This window comes from Myotis nattereri (assembly GCF_964212035.1).
Source record: "Myotis nattereri genome assembly, chromosome: 14".
In the NCBI taxonomy this organism is placed as follows: Eukaryota; Metazoa; Chordata; class Mammalia; order Chiroptera; family Vespertilionidae; genus Myotis; species Myotis nattereri.
Window position 1 is genome coordinate 56,455,076 of NC_138089.1, and position 13,229 is coordinate 56,468,304.

At 55.2% G+C, this 13,229-nt stretch overlaps 1 protein-coding gene across 3 annotated transcripts; it reads right to left on the minus strand.

Moving 5' to 3' along the window:
• Window positions 1–246: 246 nt before the first annotated feature.
• Window positions 247–10,432, minus strand: POMGNT2 (protein O-linked mannose N-acetylglucosaminyltransferase 2 (beta 1,4-)). 3 transcript variants are annotated; one of them, XM_081105551.1, is made up of 3 exons: window positions 10,252–10,399; window positions 4,965–5,163; window positions 247–2,564 (listed from the first exon to the last, which is right to left on the minus strand). In XM_081105551.1, the coding sequence occupies exon 3, from the start codon at window positions 2,452–2,454 to the stop codon at window positions 712–714; it is 1,743 nt and encodes a 580-aa protein (XP_080961677.1). In that variant the 5' UTR covers window positions 2,455–2,564; window positions 4,965–5,163; window positions 10,252–10,399; the 3' UTR covers window positions 247–711. The 3 variants fall into 3 exon arrangements, with proteins under 3 accessions (XP_080961677.1, XP_080961676.1, XP_080961678.1); XM_081105550.1 differs by lacking the exon at window positions 4,965–5,163 and having other exon boundaries at window positions 10,252–10,432; XM_081105552.1 differs by lacking the exons at window positions 4,965–5,163; window positions 10,252–10,399 and adding an exon at window positions 5,739–6,142.
• Window positions 10,433–13,229: the final 2,797 nt, after the last annotated feature.

The following is a 13,229-nucleotide window of genomic DNA, read 5'->3' on the forward strand; positions in this document are numbered from 1 at the left end:
TCACCAAAAGGTTGTGGGTTCCATTCTTGATTAGGGCACATACCTAGGTCGTGGGTTCAACCCCCAGTTGGGGCACAAATGGGAGGCAACTGATATATGTTTCTTTCACACTGATATTTCTCTCTCTTCCTTCTTCTCTTTCAAAATCAATGAAAGCATATCCTTGGGTGAGGATTAAAAAAAAAAAAGGGAGGGCATCTCCCAGCCCCACTTCCTACCGTCTAATAAAAAGACTTGGCCGAGATGTTTATGATCATTTAATGACTGTCCCAAACACACCTTTATTGGGCTGCAGGTGCATTTTACAGTGATGGAAGCTGATGAGTCACTTGCCCAAACCACGGTGATTACTTGCCGTTTCCAGAAACCTGGGCACCAACCAGAAGGACTCGGTAAGGAACAGCACGATCACTCGGCCAAAGAGGTTCTCGGGATCCTTGCGTCCTTCTCCTCCTCCCGAAGGAACTTCTCCAGGGGTATGGATACTCGGGAGGGAGAAGGGGTGGGGGAGGGGGTGTCCCACCATAACAGGGCACAGAGTGATACGAACCCCACGCCCCAGATGCAGTAAGAAGTCACGGGGGCACAGGCCCAGGGCAGGCCTGCTCAATAAATAAACACACGATTCCCAGAAGCCACCACGGGGGTTAGCGGGCCCAGGGACACTGAGCTGCAGGGGCCACCCTCCGAGGCCCGGCCTCGGCACACTCGCTACGTGTTGCACACCAGCACGTCTGCAAAGGGTCCCAGGAGGAGCTTGTTGAAGATGCAGCGGACCCACACCAGGTAGGTAGTGAAGGGCTTGATGTTCTCAGTGAAGGTGTGGTTCTGCAGGGCCAGGATGTAAGGCACATAGGTGTTCTCCCCCTGCTCCTGGAGCCACACCTCGTACCTCACCTCCCGCACCTTCAGGTACTTGAGGTTCCACGGGATCTGCCAGGAGACAGTGAGGCGGGCCTCGGAGGCGCCCTGCACCGACGCCTGGCACCGCGCCTCCCGCACCTTGCCTGGGTAGAGGCCGACTGTCCACTTCTGCTTCCGCGGCCCTGGCCGGCCCTTCACCACGCGCCGTATGGTTTGAATGAGGGATGGGATGTCCACCGTGGTGTCCTGGTAGATTCGGAACAGCCACTCAGGGTTCCGGCAGCAGAGATGCCGTGGGACCTCCTGGCTCTGCCGGATACGGGCCTGCTCTGCCTGGTCCAGGTGGGCGATGCCCCCCTCGTCCCAGGGCCGCTCAGGGTGCGTGACCGTGTTCTCTGGCACCATGTTCCGCCAGGCGACATAGTGGAGGTCCATGCCAGGCAGTGTGGCCAGCGTTTTATAGGGGGTGTAGTGGTCAGGATTGACGGCGTAAGGGAAGAGCTCGACCACGGTGGCCCCCCGGGGCAGGAAGAGGGCCGTGACCAGCTGGGCCCCGTGCATGCTGACCAGCATGGAGGCGTTGCTGACCAGCCCCACGACGTCTGCAAAGGCGTGGTCCTCCAGGGACACCGTCACCGTCTTCATCTGGAACTCCTGGGCCAGCGCCAGCAGCAGCTCTGCCTCGTTCAGGATGAGCCTGTTCTGGGTGCGACTGAAGACCAGGATGTACTCCTCGCCCAGCGGGCCCCCCGCGTGGCTCACGTTTAGCTTTTCCGTCATGAACTGTGCAAACTGCCGGATCTCGTGGCCCGAGACCAGGATGTTGGCTTTGGGGCCCTGGGGCTGGACGAAGCCGTACTGGTACCAGGTGGTGATCTTGGAGAGGCCCACGAACGCCTGGGAGAAGCACAGCAGCCGGCCCAGGCTCTTCAGCTGGGCCCGCAGGAGCGGCTGCCTGGGGCTGAGGAGCCTGTAGAGGTCGAAGTGCGCGCCCTCGCCCCAGCCCTCCATGAAGAAGAGGCGGGCGTCGCGGGCCAGGCCGGGGAACTGGCGCAGCGTGTAGAAGAGGGGCAGCAGGTCGTCGTGGAAGACGTGCATGAGGTTGTCGGGGTTGAAGCGGTTGGCGATGAGGGCCACGTCCGGCACGAACACGGGCTTGGGCAGGAAGCGCAGGGCGGCGGCCGGCAGCTCCAGGAAGTTGAAGTACTGGGTGTTGTGGTCGTCCACAGTGGACAGGTCGAGCAGGGCGGGCTGGAAGCGCCGGGAGCCCAGGTTGGGCAGCATGACGGACGCGTTGCCGTGGAAGAAGAGGAACTCCTCGGCCTCGTTGGAGTAGCAGAGCCACTTGAAGCGGCAGATGCGGTCGGTGTGCGTGCGCCCCGTGCACACCATGTGCGTGCCGCCCTCCGTCAGGCTCTGCAGGGCCTTCGGGTAGTCGATCCTCGGGGCCGCGGCCGCCTCGGGGGCCTGGCGGCCCAGGGCCAGCTCCTCCTCCAAAGCCGCCGCGTGCTCCCGCAGACGCACGTGCTTCCACAGCACCGCCGCCAGCACGGACACCAGCAGGGCGTTGAGCGCGGCCGAGAGCTGCATCCTCTCGCTGCCACCGGGGTCCTAGTGAGAGGATGGCCCCTGGTAAGTGCCGCTGGCCTGACAGGCTTACCCCATCCCTGCGGGCACCCTGAGCACCGGCTGGCAATGGCCTGCAGGAAGAAGGAAAAGACACAGCTGTTGGCACAGTCTGTCTGCTGTCGCCTCAAGCTCCTGCTGTGCCGGGCACTGGGCTTGGCTGTGTCCCCACTACTGTCCCCGCCTCGGCAGGGGGTCCGTGCACCATTAGGCACAATGGCAGTACAGTAGGTTAGACTGTTATTCAAAAGTACTTACTCCAGCCTGGCCAGCGTGGCTCAGTGGTTGAGCAGCCACCTGTGAACCAGGAGGTCACACGATTCGATTCCTGGTCAGGGCATGTACCCAGGTTACGGGCTCGATCCCCAGTGTGGGGCGTGCAGGAGGAAGCCGATCAATGATTTTCTCTCTCTCCCTCTCTCTTCCTCTCTGAAATCAATAATTTAAAAAACAAGTACTCCTCCCAACCCTCATTGCTTCCAGGGTGCAGTACACATATCTATACCTTGACTTTGGGCTTGGCCACATAACTTGCTTTGACCAAAAAGGAAACAATAAAGAATCAAATAAATCACTACTACAAATGAGGGAATTCTGGAGAGTGGCTGAGTCATAAATTGACACTCAGAAAAAATAACATAAAGAAAGCCCTCCCTGAGGGCATAAGCCGATGCAAGTTTTGCTCTGATCACAGACAAGAACGGCTTCCAGCAGAAGCTAAAGCTAAAACGAGCTCACCCAGGGAATGTCAGAGAGCGAGACGCCCAGGAAATGAGGAGAGGGGAGAGGGAAGACCCACCTCCAACCTGATGGGTATCTCAGCCCCGGTACTCACATCCCTAGTGAGCATTCTGCTACCTGCCCTCTCCCAGGTGTCCCTGTGGCGAAGGCAGGCTTGGCCAGAGGGGATGTGGGAGGGGTGGCGGTTTTCTCTTAGGCCTGGGGGCCGGGGGATGTGGGAGGGGTGGCGGTTTTCTCTCAGGCCCTGGGGCAAAGCTTATAGGGACCAGGCAACAGGGGGGTGAAGGCCTTGTGGGGCAAACAGGCAACTAGACAGGAACTAGTCTTGCAGATGTGCTGGGGTGGGGGTGGGGGTGGGGGTGGAGGGAGGAGAGGACTGTTTATAATTAGATGCTAAGTCCTCCGCCACCCAGCCCTAAGCCATGCTGGAATGGTGTTGACAGAGGCAGGATGAATACGGAGTGGCCCACTGCGACCTTCGCCGGGCACTTCAGGTTCTGTTACCCTTTGAAGGGGGAGCTTGGAAAGGAAGGTTTGCTGGGGATGGGCAGCACATTCTGCTAGAAACTGTGGTGTTAAAGTGCCTGGGTTTCTAACATGACCACTAAGCCAGGCCGCCTGCACCAATGTCAATGGGAACAAATGCAGACACCATCCTCCCCGGGTGGCAAAGCTCGGATCCCAGAGTCCTCTCAGGACTAAGCTGCCCACAGTGGCAACAGGCCTGGCGCACAGCCCTGTCCCCTTCCCTGTCTCACTCCTCCACTCCCCCGTTCATGTTTATTGGAAACCAGTGCAAGTTGCACACCTGAATCCTTTCAGGACAAAGCATGACAGAGTAAGACTATTTTTCAAAGGAAAGGGGAAAAAAATAAAGGACTAAAAATATGCCCAAGAAAGCTCTGCCAGGCAGACAGGAGGAAGCTGCCAATTCATTCCCCCAAACTGCTTCGCTCAGCTCCTGGAGCAGCTAAATACCACCGGCCGCCACGGATTCAGGGAATCCCCCTTCCAGGGTCCCACCTGTTCCAAGAGGCACTCGAGGCAGGTGTCCATGATGCTGCCACACCTGCAGACACAGTAAGAGCTGGGCAACTGGGGTGGGGGTGCCACCTGCCAGGGGGCTCACCATCTGAGGCTGGGCATCTGGCACGGGGTGCAGGCCCCGCAACGGGGTGGGGTGTGTGCTGGCCAGCTCCAGGCACAGGCTCAGGTCATCCACAGGGGCCTTGGGGTCTAATAAGGAGTAAAAGCTGCAAGAAGTCTAGGCCGAGAGCAGAAGGTACAGACTCACGTGCTTACTGGAACCAAGAGCCAAAGGGGAGAGTGAAGCCAGGGTGGGCTGTGTGACCGGGGGCACAAGGGCCTGGATTCGTCTGCTCGGGCGGCCATAGCAAAGTGCCACTGCCTGGGTGGCTTGACCCAGACATGTCTTTGTTCCGGAGGCTGCAAGTCTAAGGTCAAGGTGCTAGCAGGTTTGGTTTCTCCTGAGGTGTCTGTCCTTGGCCTGAGATGGACACCTTCTCTGCGTGCACAGAAGATGAGATCTCTGGTATCTCTCCCTCTTCTCATGAGGACACTGACCCTATCCGATCAGGGCCCACCCATATGAGGCCCTATCTCCAAATCAGTCACCTTGGGAGTTCGGGGTTCATCATATGAATCTGTGGGAACACAATTCAGTCCATAACACTACTCTGCTGGTCTTTCCAGGAAGCCAGAAATCCACTTACTAGTAAAATGTCAAATGTGCCCAGACGGTGTGGCTCAGTGGTTGAGCGTCAACCTGTGATCCAGGAGGTCACGGTTTGATTCCTGGTCAGGGCACATGCCTGGGTTGCAGGCTTGATCTCCAGAAGGGGGCATGCAGGAGGCAGCCGGTCGATGATTCTCTCTCATGGTTGATGTTTCTATCTCCTTCTCCCTTCCTCCCTAAAATCAATAAAAATATATTTTAAAAAATGTCAAATGTGCTCACTTATAACTTATGGCAACTATTAAAGTTGAATGAAGATGATATGTAGGCCCGAGGGCGGGGCTGCTGGCCTCACCGAGTCCCCACCTGCAGGACAGCCAGACCAGCGGCGGGCCACTGGTCACCCCTCCAGGAGCGGGCTTGGAGGCACCCGCCGGCCCCAGGCTGCAGAAGACCCAGCAGGGCCCAGGCCAAGACGGTGCCCACACGAGGTCTTACATAATTTTCTAACCCTTTTACTTCCAAGGGCTGTGCCTGGTTCTCATTGAAAAGTGTTTTTACCCTAGATACGGGCTGAATTGCTAGTGCTGAATTACGGAGGCTTTCCACCTGCACTGCTGTGTCTCACACACTGTTAGTAAAGAGCAAACAAGTTCTGATAACTCAACCGTCCTCAGAATGATCCATCCCCAACCCGCGTTTGTTGCTGGTGGCAGCATATAAAATGGAGACTGCTACCATATTGCTTAAATGTGCCCCCAAGTTAGACAGACATTTACAGGGCACCAGGTGTTCCGAGCGGAGTATTTACCCTTTGCCAAGACGTCGGCAGCCTCTGAGTGCTCCTTGTAAAACTTCACATTTCATCGGGCAGGCGTAGTTAACACTCAGCTAAGAGTCCTCCTAGCTCCAGGACAAAGGGCAAAGCTGGAGACAGTCATCCGACATTAACAGCCGGTGACTGTGACCCGATTTCCTTATCAATACCTGGGTATGCAATACCTTCAAAGAGGGGGCCCCCAGAGAACTCGTTTGTGTGGCGCTGGCGAGATAGGTGCTATCAGGCTTGGCGCAGGACAGCCAAGACTCCGAGGTTCTCAGCACAGGCGAGACTGTGGAGCAGGCCGAGGGGGACCCAGCCTTGCCCTGGCTCGTCTGCATCCCTCTCACCAGCCCCCAATGCAGAAACCTTCGATCACACAGCCTGCTCCACCATCATCTGGCTTTTGCTTGGCACCGTGATCGCTTGCAAGTTAGGTCGGCCTGTGTGGTCCTCTCTGGCATCAGCGAGCAGCCCGACTGCGCACCCGTGTGGCCATGAACGGGGTTGCAAGCAGGGAACAGGACCCTGTGAGCCTCTGCTGAGATGCTCCAACAGGTGACAGAACGTGCCGACATCCGTTTTTCTACGTGAAACTGCAAATTCAAATAAAAGCAGTTCTTACAGGGAATGCTCAGATCCCAATGTGGACACACATCCAAGGGGCCCTGGGTCCGGTTTGAGAGGGCTGGAGCATCAAGGGGATCAGAAGACAACTCGTTCATTGTAGGAAGCATAAAACATTCACAAAGAAGTGGGAGGTGCGTGCAGCAGCACACAGGCGCATCCCAGGAAAACTGTACTGGCTGGGGCTGCGGCAGCCAGAGAGGTGACCTGGAGGGCGGGGGTGGGGGTGGGGGTGGGGGTGGGGTTTGAGCAGGGTTTTGGAGGCATTTTGCTGGCCATGGGGGATAAGATGAACAGCTATTGTGTGCTCACATGTCCCCATTTGTAGCAGTGACCACTACAAATCTGTCCACCGCAGGCATCACTGTGCCCAGTTATCACATCTGCCCCCCAAGCAAGTCCTGAAACCTCTAAGCTGTAGGCTCTTCACCCATCCTAGGGCAGTGACGGCCAGACCCAAAGCCATGTGCAGCGGAGTGGGCCCTGCATTACAAGACAGGCAGAGCCCGGGAGTCAGGCTGCAGGGCAGGCGCAGACAGCGCCAGGAGGAAGCAGGGGGAGGAAGCTGCCAGGGGCCTGGGTTTCACCAGGGGAGGCCCGTGAGCGCAGGTAACCACGTGTAAAGCCCTCTGCGGGTTAAGGTGGGGGGTCCCTGCCGGATCCCAGGGTGTCCAGCCCTCAGCCCTTTCCCGTCCTTTTCATTTAAGCCTCACAAAGGCTCCCCTTGCAGGTGCTACTATCATCTCCATTTCCTTTTCTTTAATCTTCACCCGAGGATGGTTTTATTCATTTGAGAGAGACAGGAAGGGAGAGAGAGAAAAACATCCGTGTGAGAGAGAAACAGCCATGGGTTGCCTCCCGTACGCGCCCCAAGAGGGGTCAAACCCTGCACCCTGGATGTGTGCCCTGACCAGGAATCAGAGCCGCCACTTTTCGGTGTACGGGGCGATGCTCCAACCAACTGAGCCACCTGGCCAGGGCCAGAGGTCTTGTTCCCAAGCACTGTGTTCATCTGCCATCAGACTCAGAGGTACAATTAGTGACAGAGAAGCAGGGTAGTCCTCAGAGCAACGAGTTTTTATCACTCAAGGGCAGAGCAGTTGTGGAGAGCTCTGCAAACGCAGACCCACGGGCCCTCAACGGTAACTTAGCAACCCGAGGCTTCCTGTGTAATTCACCCCACCTGGCCGGCACAGAGATACCCCGGGGGCAGGAGGCTCAGGGAGCCGGGCACAGAGATACCCCCGGCGGCAGGAGGCTCAAGGAGCCGTGCCGTTCTCTCCCCCAAGGGAAGTCTGGGTACACCCTGCTGTGTCCATTACCCCACCCGCCCTAGGCTGTGCTGAGAGGGTTAAGCCGCCAACTTAGAATGACAAACCCCCCTCTTTAGAGCGAAAAGAACCCTTAGAAATGATCTGCTCCAACTCTTTACATAAAAGAGGTCTTGAGAGGCAGTGTGAGCTCTCACGGGCAGCCGAGATGAGAACAGCGGCGTGCTGAGTCCCGGGCTCCTCCTCACACCCACGGCGCACGAGTGGCCCCCCTGCCCCCACCCAAGCATCGAGCTGCCCAGAGAATGCAGTTCGAGACCCTTCCCAGCCCTGAAACAAGACCATTACTTCTCTTAAGCAAGCTCTCCAGGTCTCCCCGCTTGCACTTGCTTCAGCTGCCTCTTCCTCACACGGCACCTGCCAGACTCACCGTGTGGGTGGGAGGGCCACTCTCTTCCAGCCTCACAGCACCTCCCACCGGGACAGGAAACACCAGCAGCCAGGGCTGCAGGGTCCCGCCTCTTCCCCAAGTGGTACGAGAACACCCGGGTCCTAACACGGAAGGCTGCCCAGGCACATCTGTGCTTCAACAGCTGCAAAGACCGGGAGCCGCAGAGTTCAGGGCACCTGTTCTGGAGCTGAGATGCCAGGATGTGAGCTCCCGGCCTGTCGCTGAGCAGCGGCATGACCCTAGGCCTAGGCCGTTTCCCCTTCTTCCTTCTGATATACAGAGGGCTGTACCTAATTAATATCTACAGGCGGAGGAGTTGGAGAGCAGTGCACACCCATGAAGCCATCAGCATAATCGATATGCCAGAAACCTATCTATCCATCACCTCCAAAAGCTTCCTCCTGCCCTATTATTACGGTTACTTTTTGTGATAAAACACTTACGATCTATCCTCTGAGAAAACGTTAAGCATATGATAATCTATAAGCGTTGCTACCTACCGGCCCCATGCGGCATAGCAACCTCTAGGATGCGGTCATTTGTGTAGCTGAGACGTAGCAGCCTTTGACTAATGCCTTCCCGTTTCCCCTCCTCCAACCCCTGGCAACCACCATCCCGTTCTCTGCTTCTGAGCCTGACGGTTTTAGATTCATCATCTAAGTGGTGTCACGTAGGACCTGTTCTTCCACGCAGAACAAACTGTGCCTCGGCCAGTTCGTGACCCCTGCAGGCCGCCATCCCCTGGTCTGAAAAAGACACAATTACACCTACTTCTCAGGGTGGTTTCATGAATTCAAAGAGACAACACAGGCAAAGCACACTGCCCGACAAGTGTCCTCATACGATTATTCTTGGTAACAGCTCCCACCCACCGGCTCTCACGCTTCGCACGTGTAACAGGCGCAAGGTTGAGTCCTTTACGAGAATCCTCTCATTTATTCTTTCCTACAAACCTAAAACAGGCGTGAGCAATGTCATTTCACATCTGAGGAAGCTCGCCCAGCCGTTAAGGGAACTGCCCACGGCCGCACAGCTATGAAGTGGTGGGGCTGGCATCTGAGCCCAGGTTTGGCTCCAAAGCATATGATGTCATTTGTAGGTTCCCCCTTTCACATTTATCACTTCACCCCGTGGTTCCACCGCATAACAAAGAAACAGAATTCCCAGAGGATGAGGCCCAGAGATCAGGATTTTAAAAAGATTCCCAGGTGATGATTCTAATGTGCAGCCAAGGTTGAGAGCCACTGGCTTAGAGTAGGGGTTGCCAACCAGAAGGCCGGCTGGAAAAAGGTGCAGCTGCTCGGACAGGACAGCCCACCACACCGAGGCCAGCAGGGTGCCCACGTGGCCACAGTGTGCGGGACTTTTATTCCCATGGGGCAGGGGCAGGCTCAGAGAGGGCAAGTGACTTGCTGACGGGCACACAGCTAATCGCAATCAGGATCTGAACGGCCTGCACGTGCAACAGTAAACATTTGGTGCCGGAAGCCTGTTCCGCGTTCTTAGCCACTAAGTCCTGCCAAGCGCACCGGGTAACCCTACCCAGGCCCGGCTTGCTTTCCCCAAGAGGAGGCTTGGGAGTCGGTTGGCATAAACAGACCCTGGGTGCCCACCACCAAGTGCAGGGCTCTGGCCTGCGGACCTCGGCCCCTGGCAAAGCACTCCCATCCTCGGAGGCTACCCAGGCGCGGACAGGCGGGCGCGATGGGCTCCTATCACCGACACACAGCAGGGGCCCTGCTGAACCCCGAGTAGCACAGGGACGGGCTGCAGGCCTTCCAAGGGAGCTCGGGAGGCCAGGCCTCTTCGCACACCTCACCCGGCTCCCTGCCACCCGCGCCCCATCGCGCCATCATCTCCCAGGCCTGGGGACCCAACGCCGGGTCCCGCCCGAGGTAAGGGCGTCAGCGGGTACGCGCGGGCGGGCGGCGGCACCGGGCGCTGCAGGTCCACGTCCCCCGACCCCTGCCCCCTCCCGCGCCCCCTTCAGCCTGCATCACACGTCCCTCCTCCGTTCTGCAAACTCCCTGGGCTCCCCTCCACCCCAGGACCCGGCGGCCCCGTGGTGCACTCTCCGGGGAGGTCCGGACGCATCCTTCCACTCCAAACCCAGGCGGGTCACGGAGCCCTCGCCAGCCCCGCGCGCGCGTCTCACCTGCGGCGGGGGCCCCGCGGGGCTGAACCACTTCCGCCCTCGCGTCCAGGAGGCTTTCTGCGGCGACAGCCTTGGCTGAATCCGGTGCCAGCCCCGAGCCGGGGAGGCCTAGGCAGAGAGCGCAGCAGCGCCGCGCCCGCCGCCCGCCGCCGCCGGGCTCGCGGGTGCCCGACGCGCGTCTGCCCCACTGACCGAGCCCGGCCAGAACCACCCGCGGAATTCTGGGAATTGTAGTTTGAATCCGAGAACACACCACCTCTTCAACCCGCGGGATCCTGGGAGTTGTAGTTCGCTCCCGGAGAGGTTGTTTTACCTGGTGGTAAGTTTGGGCAATTATGGGAGTCCTGATAATAAATTTAAATGTGAGTTAAACCAGCAACCAGATGCTACTTATAAAGTCGAAGTGAGTAATACGTTCACGTGCTTTATTTACACAATGTACGATGACGGGGTTCTTAAATACAAAAGCACCTTTCCTCTTCTGCATCACTCCAATTTGCCAGCCTCACCCTAACCCGCCCGGTCTGTCCAACTCCTCAAGGGTGACCAATCCCAGCTCTCCTGGCTGCTGCAGCTGGCATTTACTTCCAATGCTTGAAATATACATATGCCCCATCTCTTGACTTACGAATTTTAGGCACCTTGACCTTCTGCTAGGATAGATTTTAATTTCACTCATTTAAATGTGTACTGGACATGACTACCTTCACCCACATTGAGCTATGAGGAAAAAATAACCGCAATAACAAATGCTGGTGAGTATGCAGAGAACCAGATCTCTCAAACAGTGCCCTTTATTGAGTTGGGGAAAACCTATCTTCACTTTATAATCATTTTAAATGATAATGCCCAGGTATTAAGGCAGTAAGTTGGTAAAGTTTTACAGGGCAATTGACAATACAGTCAAAAGTCTTTAAAAACATGCAGCCCTCTAACCGAGAAATTCTAACAGTCATGGATGAACACAAGGGTTGGCCAGTGTTTTTTTTTATAATTATAATAAAATAAAAGGCTGGAGTGGCTTTATTAATTTCAGGCAAGACAGAATCAACATCTATTAAAATTAGCAGAGATAAACAGGGATTGTATGTAATGATTATGAAAAAAAGTCAATGCACCAAGAAGACATAATAACCCTAAATGTGAATGTACCTAACAATAGAACCTCAAAATAAAACAATCAAATAGTGACAGAACTAAAAGCAGTAATGGACACATCTGCAGTTATAGTTGGAGACTTCAACTTCCTCCCCTCAACCATTGATAGGACAACTAGATAGAAAGTCAGCAAGAATACAGAAAAGCTCAAAGCAACAGGATCTAATTGACATTTACAGAATAATCCATCAAACAACAATGGAACACACTCTCTCTTAAGCACCCATAGTACCTACTCTAAAATAAACTGTATCCTGGGCCATAAATTTAAAAATCAGCAAAAGACATGGATACATATTTTACTGAAGAGCATAGATATAGAGCAAACAAACACATGAAGATTTCCAACATCACTGGCCATTAGGGAAAAGCAAACTGAGATTACACTGACAGACTAGCTGGAGAGACACCTGATAACCAAGGACGGAAAGTGGAGACCGCACAGAGACTGGTAGGAAGGACGGAGGCGAGAAAGGGCTGGCCGGACTCCCACAGACAGCAGCTGAAGTTCTGGAGAGAGATCCCAGCTGTGGGGGGTTGCCATTGAGAATTCCGGGGTCTAATCCCCAAGCTGAGCCCCCCAGCAGAGAGCACCAGAACTAAGAAAAGTGCCCACATAACATCTAGCAGGGTTGCTGTCTGCCAGGGAGAGACGGCTAGAAATGCAGGCACCCTCTTAAAGGGCCAACACACAACATTTCTAGCTCAGCCACTCACCTTTGCTCTGGCAGAGGGAGAGCAGAGTGGACTGGAGCTGTGTGAGCAGAAGCCAGGGTTGGAGCTCAGAAGGCAGATACGTACCCTGGTTTCCTGTGCTGAGTCATTCCTCATGCTGGGGAGGCCATCTTTCTCAGGCCGACCTTTGCTATCTAAGCGGTTTTTGCCTGGGGGAAGACAGTTGATCCAACCTATTGGAAAAACCCTTTTCTCCATGGTATGGAGTTTCTGGGGCCCATTGAGAGAGTGAGAATAACAATTAGCCTCCAGGCAGAAGCAATTGCCCCACCCGGCTGGAAAACCTCTTGCCACCCCTGTGGACGATTGCCTGAGAGCTAATCCAGACTGAATCCAATCCGTCTGCAGGCAGAGGCGGTCTCTGGAGGCTTTCCTTGCCTGATCGAATTAGTCAAAAACAGTGTTTGACACTGTCCTGCACTAGAGATTGAGAGGTGTAGCAGATCTACCTAATACATAGTCACAATCCCAAACAGGCAGCCAAAATGGGGAGACAAAAAGATAACCCCCAAATGAAACAAGAGAATTCTCCAGAAGAAGAGATGAATGAAATGGAGATAAGAAATTTATCTGATATGGAGTTCAGAATAATGATGGTAAAGGTGCTCAATAGCATGAGAAAAGATGTAGCAACTGTGAAAAAAGAGCAGTCAGAAATAAAGAATGACATAGCATCAATAAAGAACACACTGGAAGGAATACACAGCAGATTAGGGGAAGCTGAAGATCGGACCAGTGGATTCGAAGACAGGGTAGAAAAAAATCCCTCAAAGAACCAAAAGGAAAAAAACAATAAAAACAAAACAAAACAGGAGGACAGCTTAAGGGAGCTGTGGGACAAGGCTTTTATTTTCAGATTTGCAGAATTCATTCCTAGGGCGCTATTCTCATAATGTCCACAAGAGGACAGTATTTCAACACGGCCCTGCAAGGGCGAGAGCCCTCTAGGACAGTGCTCGGCAAACCACGGCTCCCGAGCCACGTGCGGCTCTTTGGCCCTTTGAGTATGGCTCTTGCACAAAATACCATGTGCGGGCGCGCACGTACAGTGCGATTGAGACTTCGTGGCCCATGAGCAGAAGTCA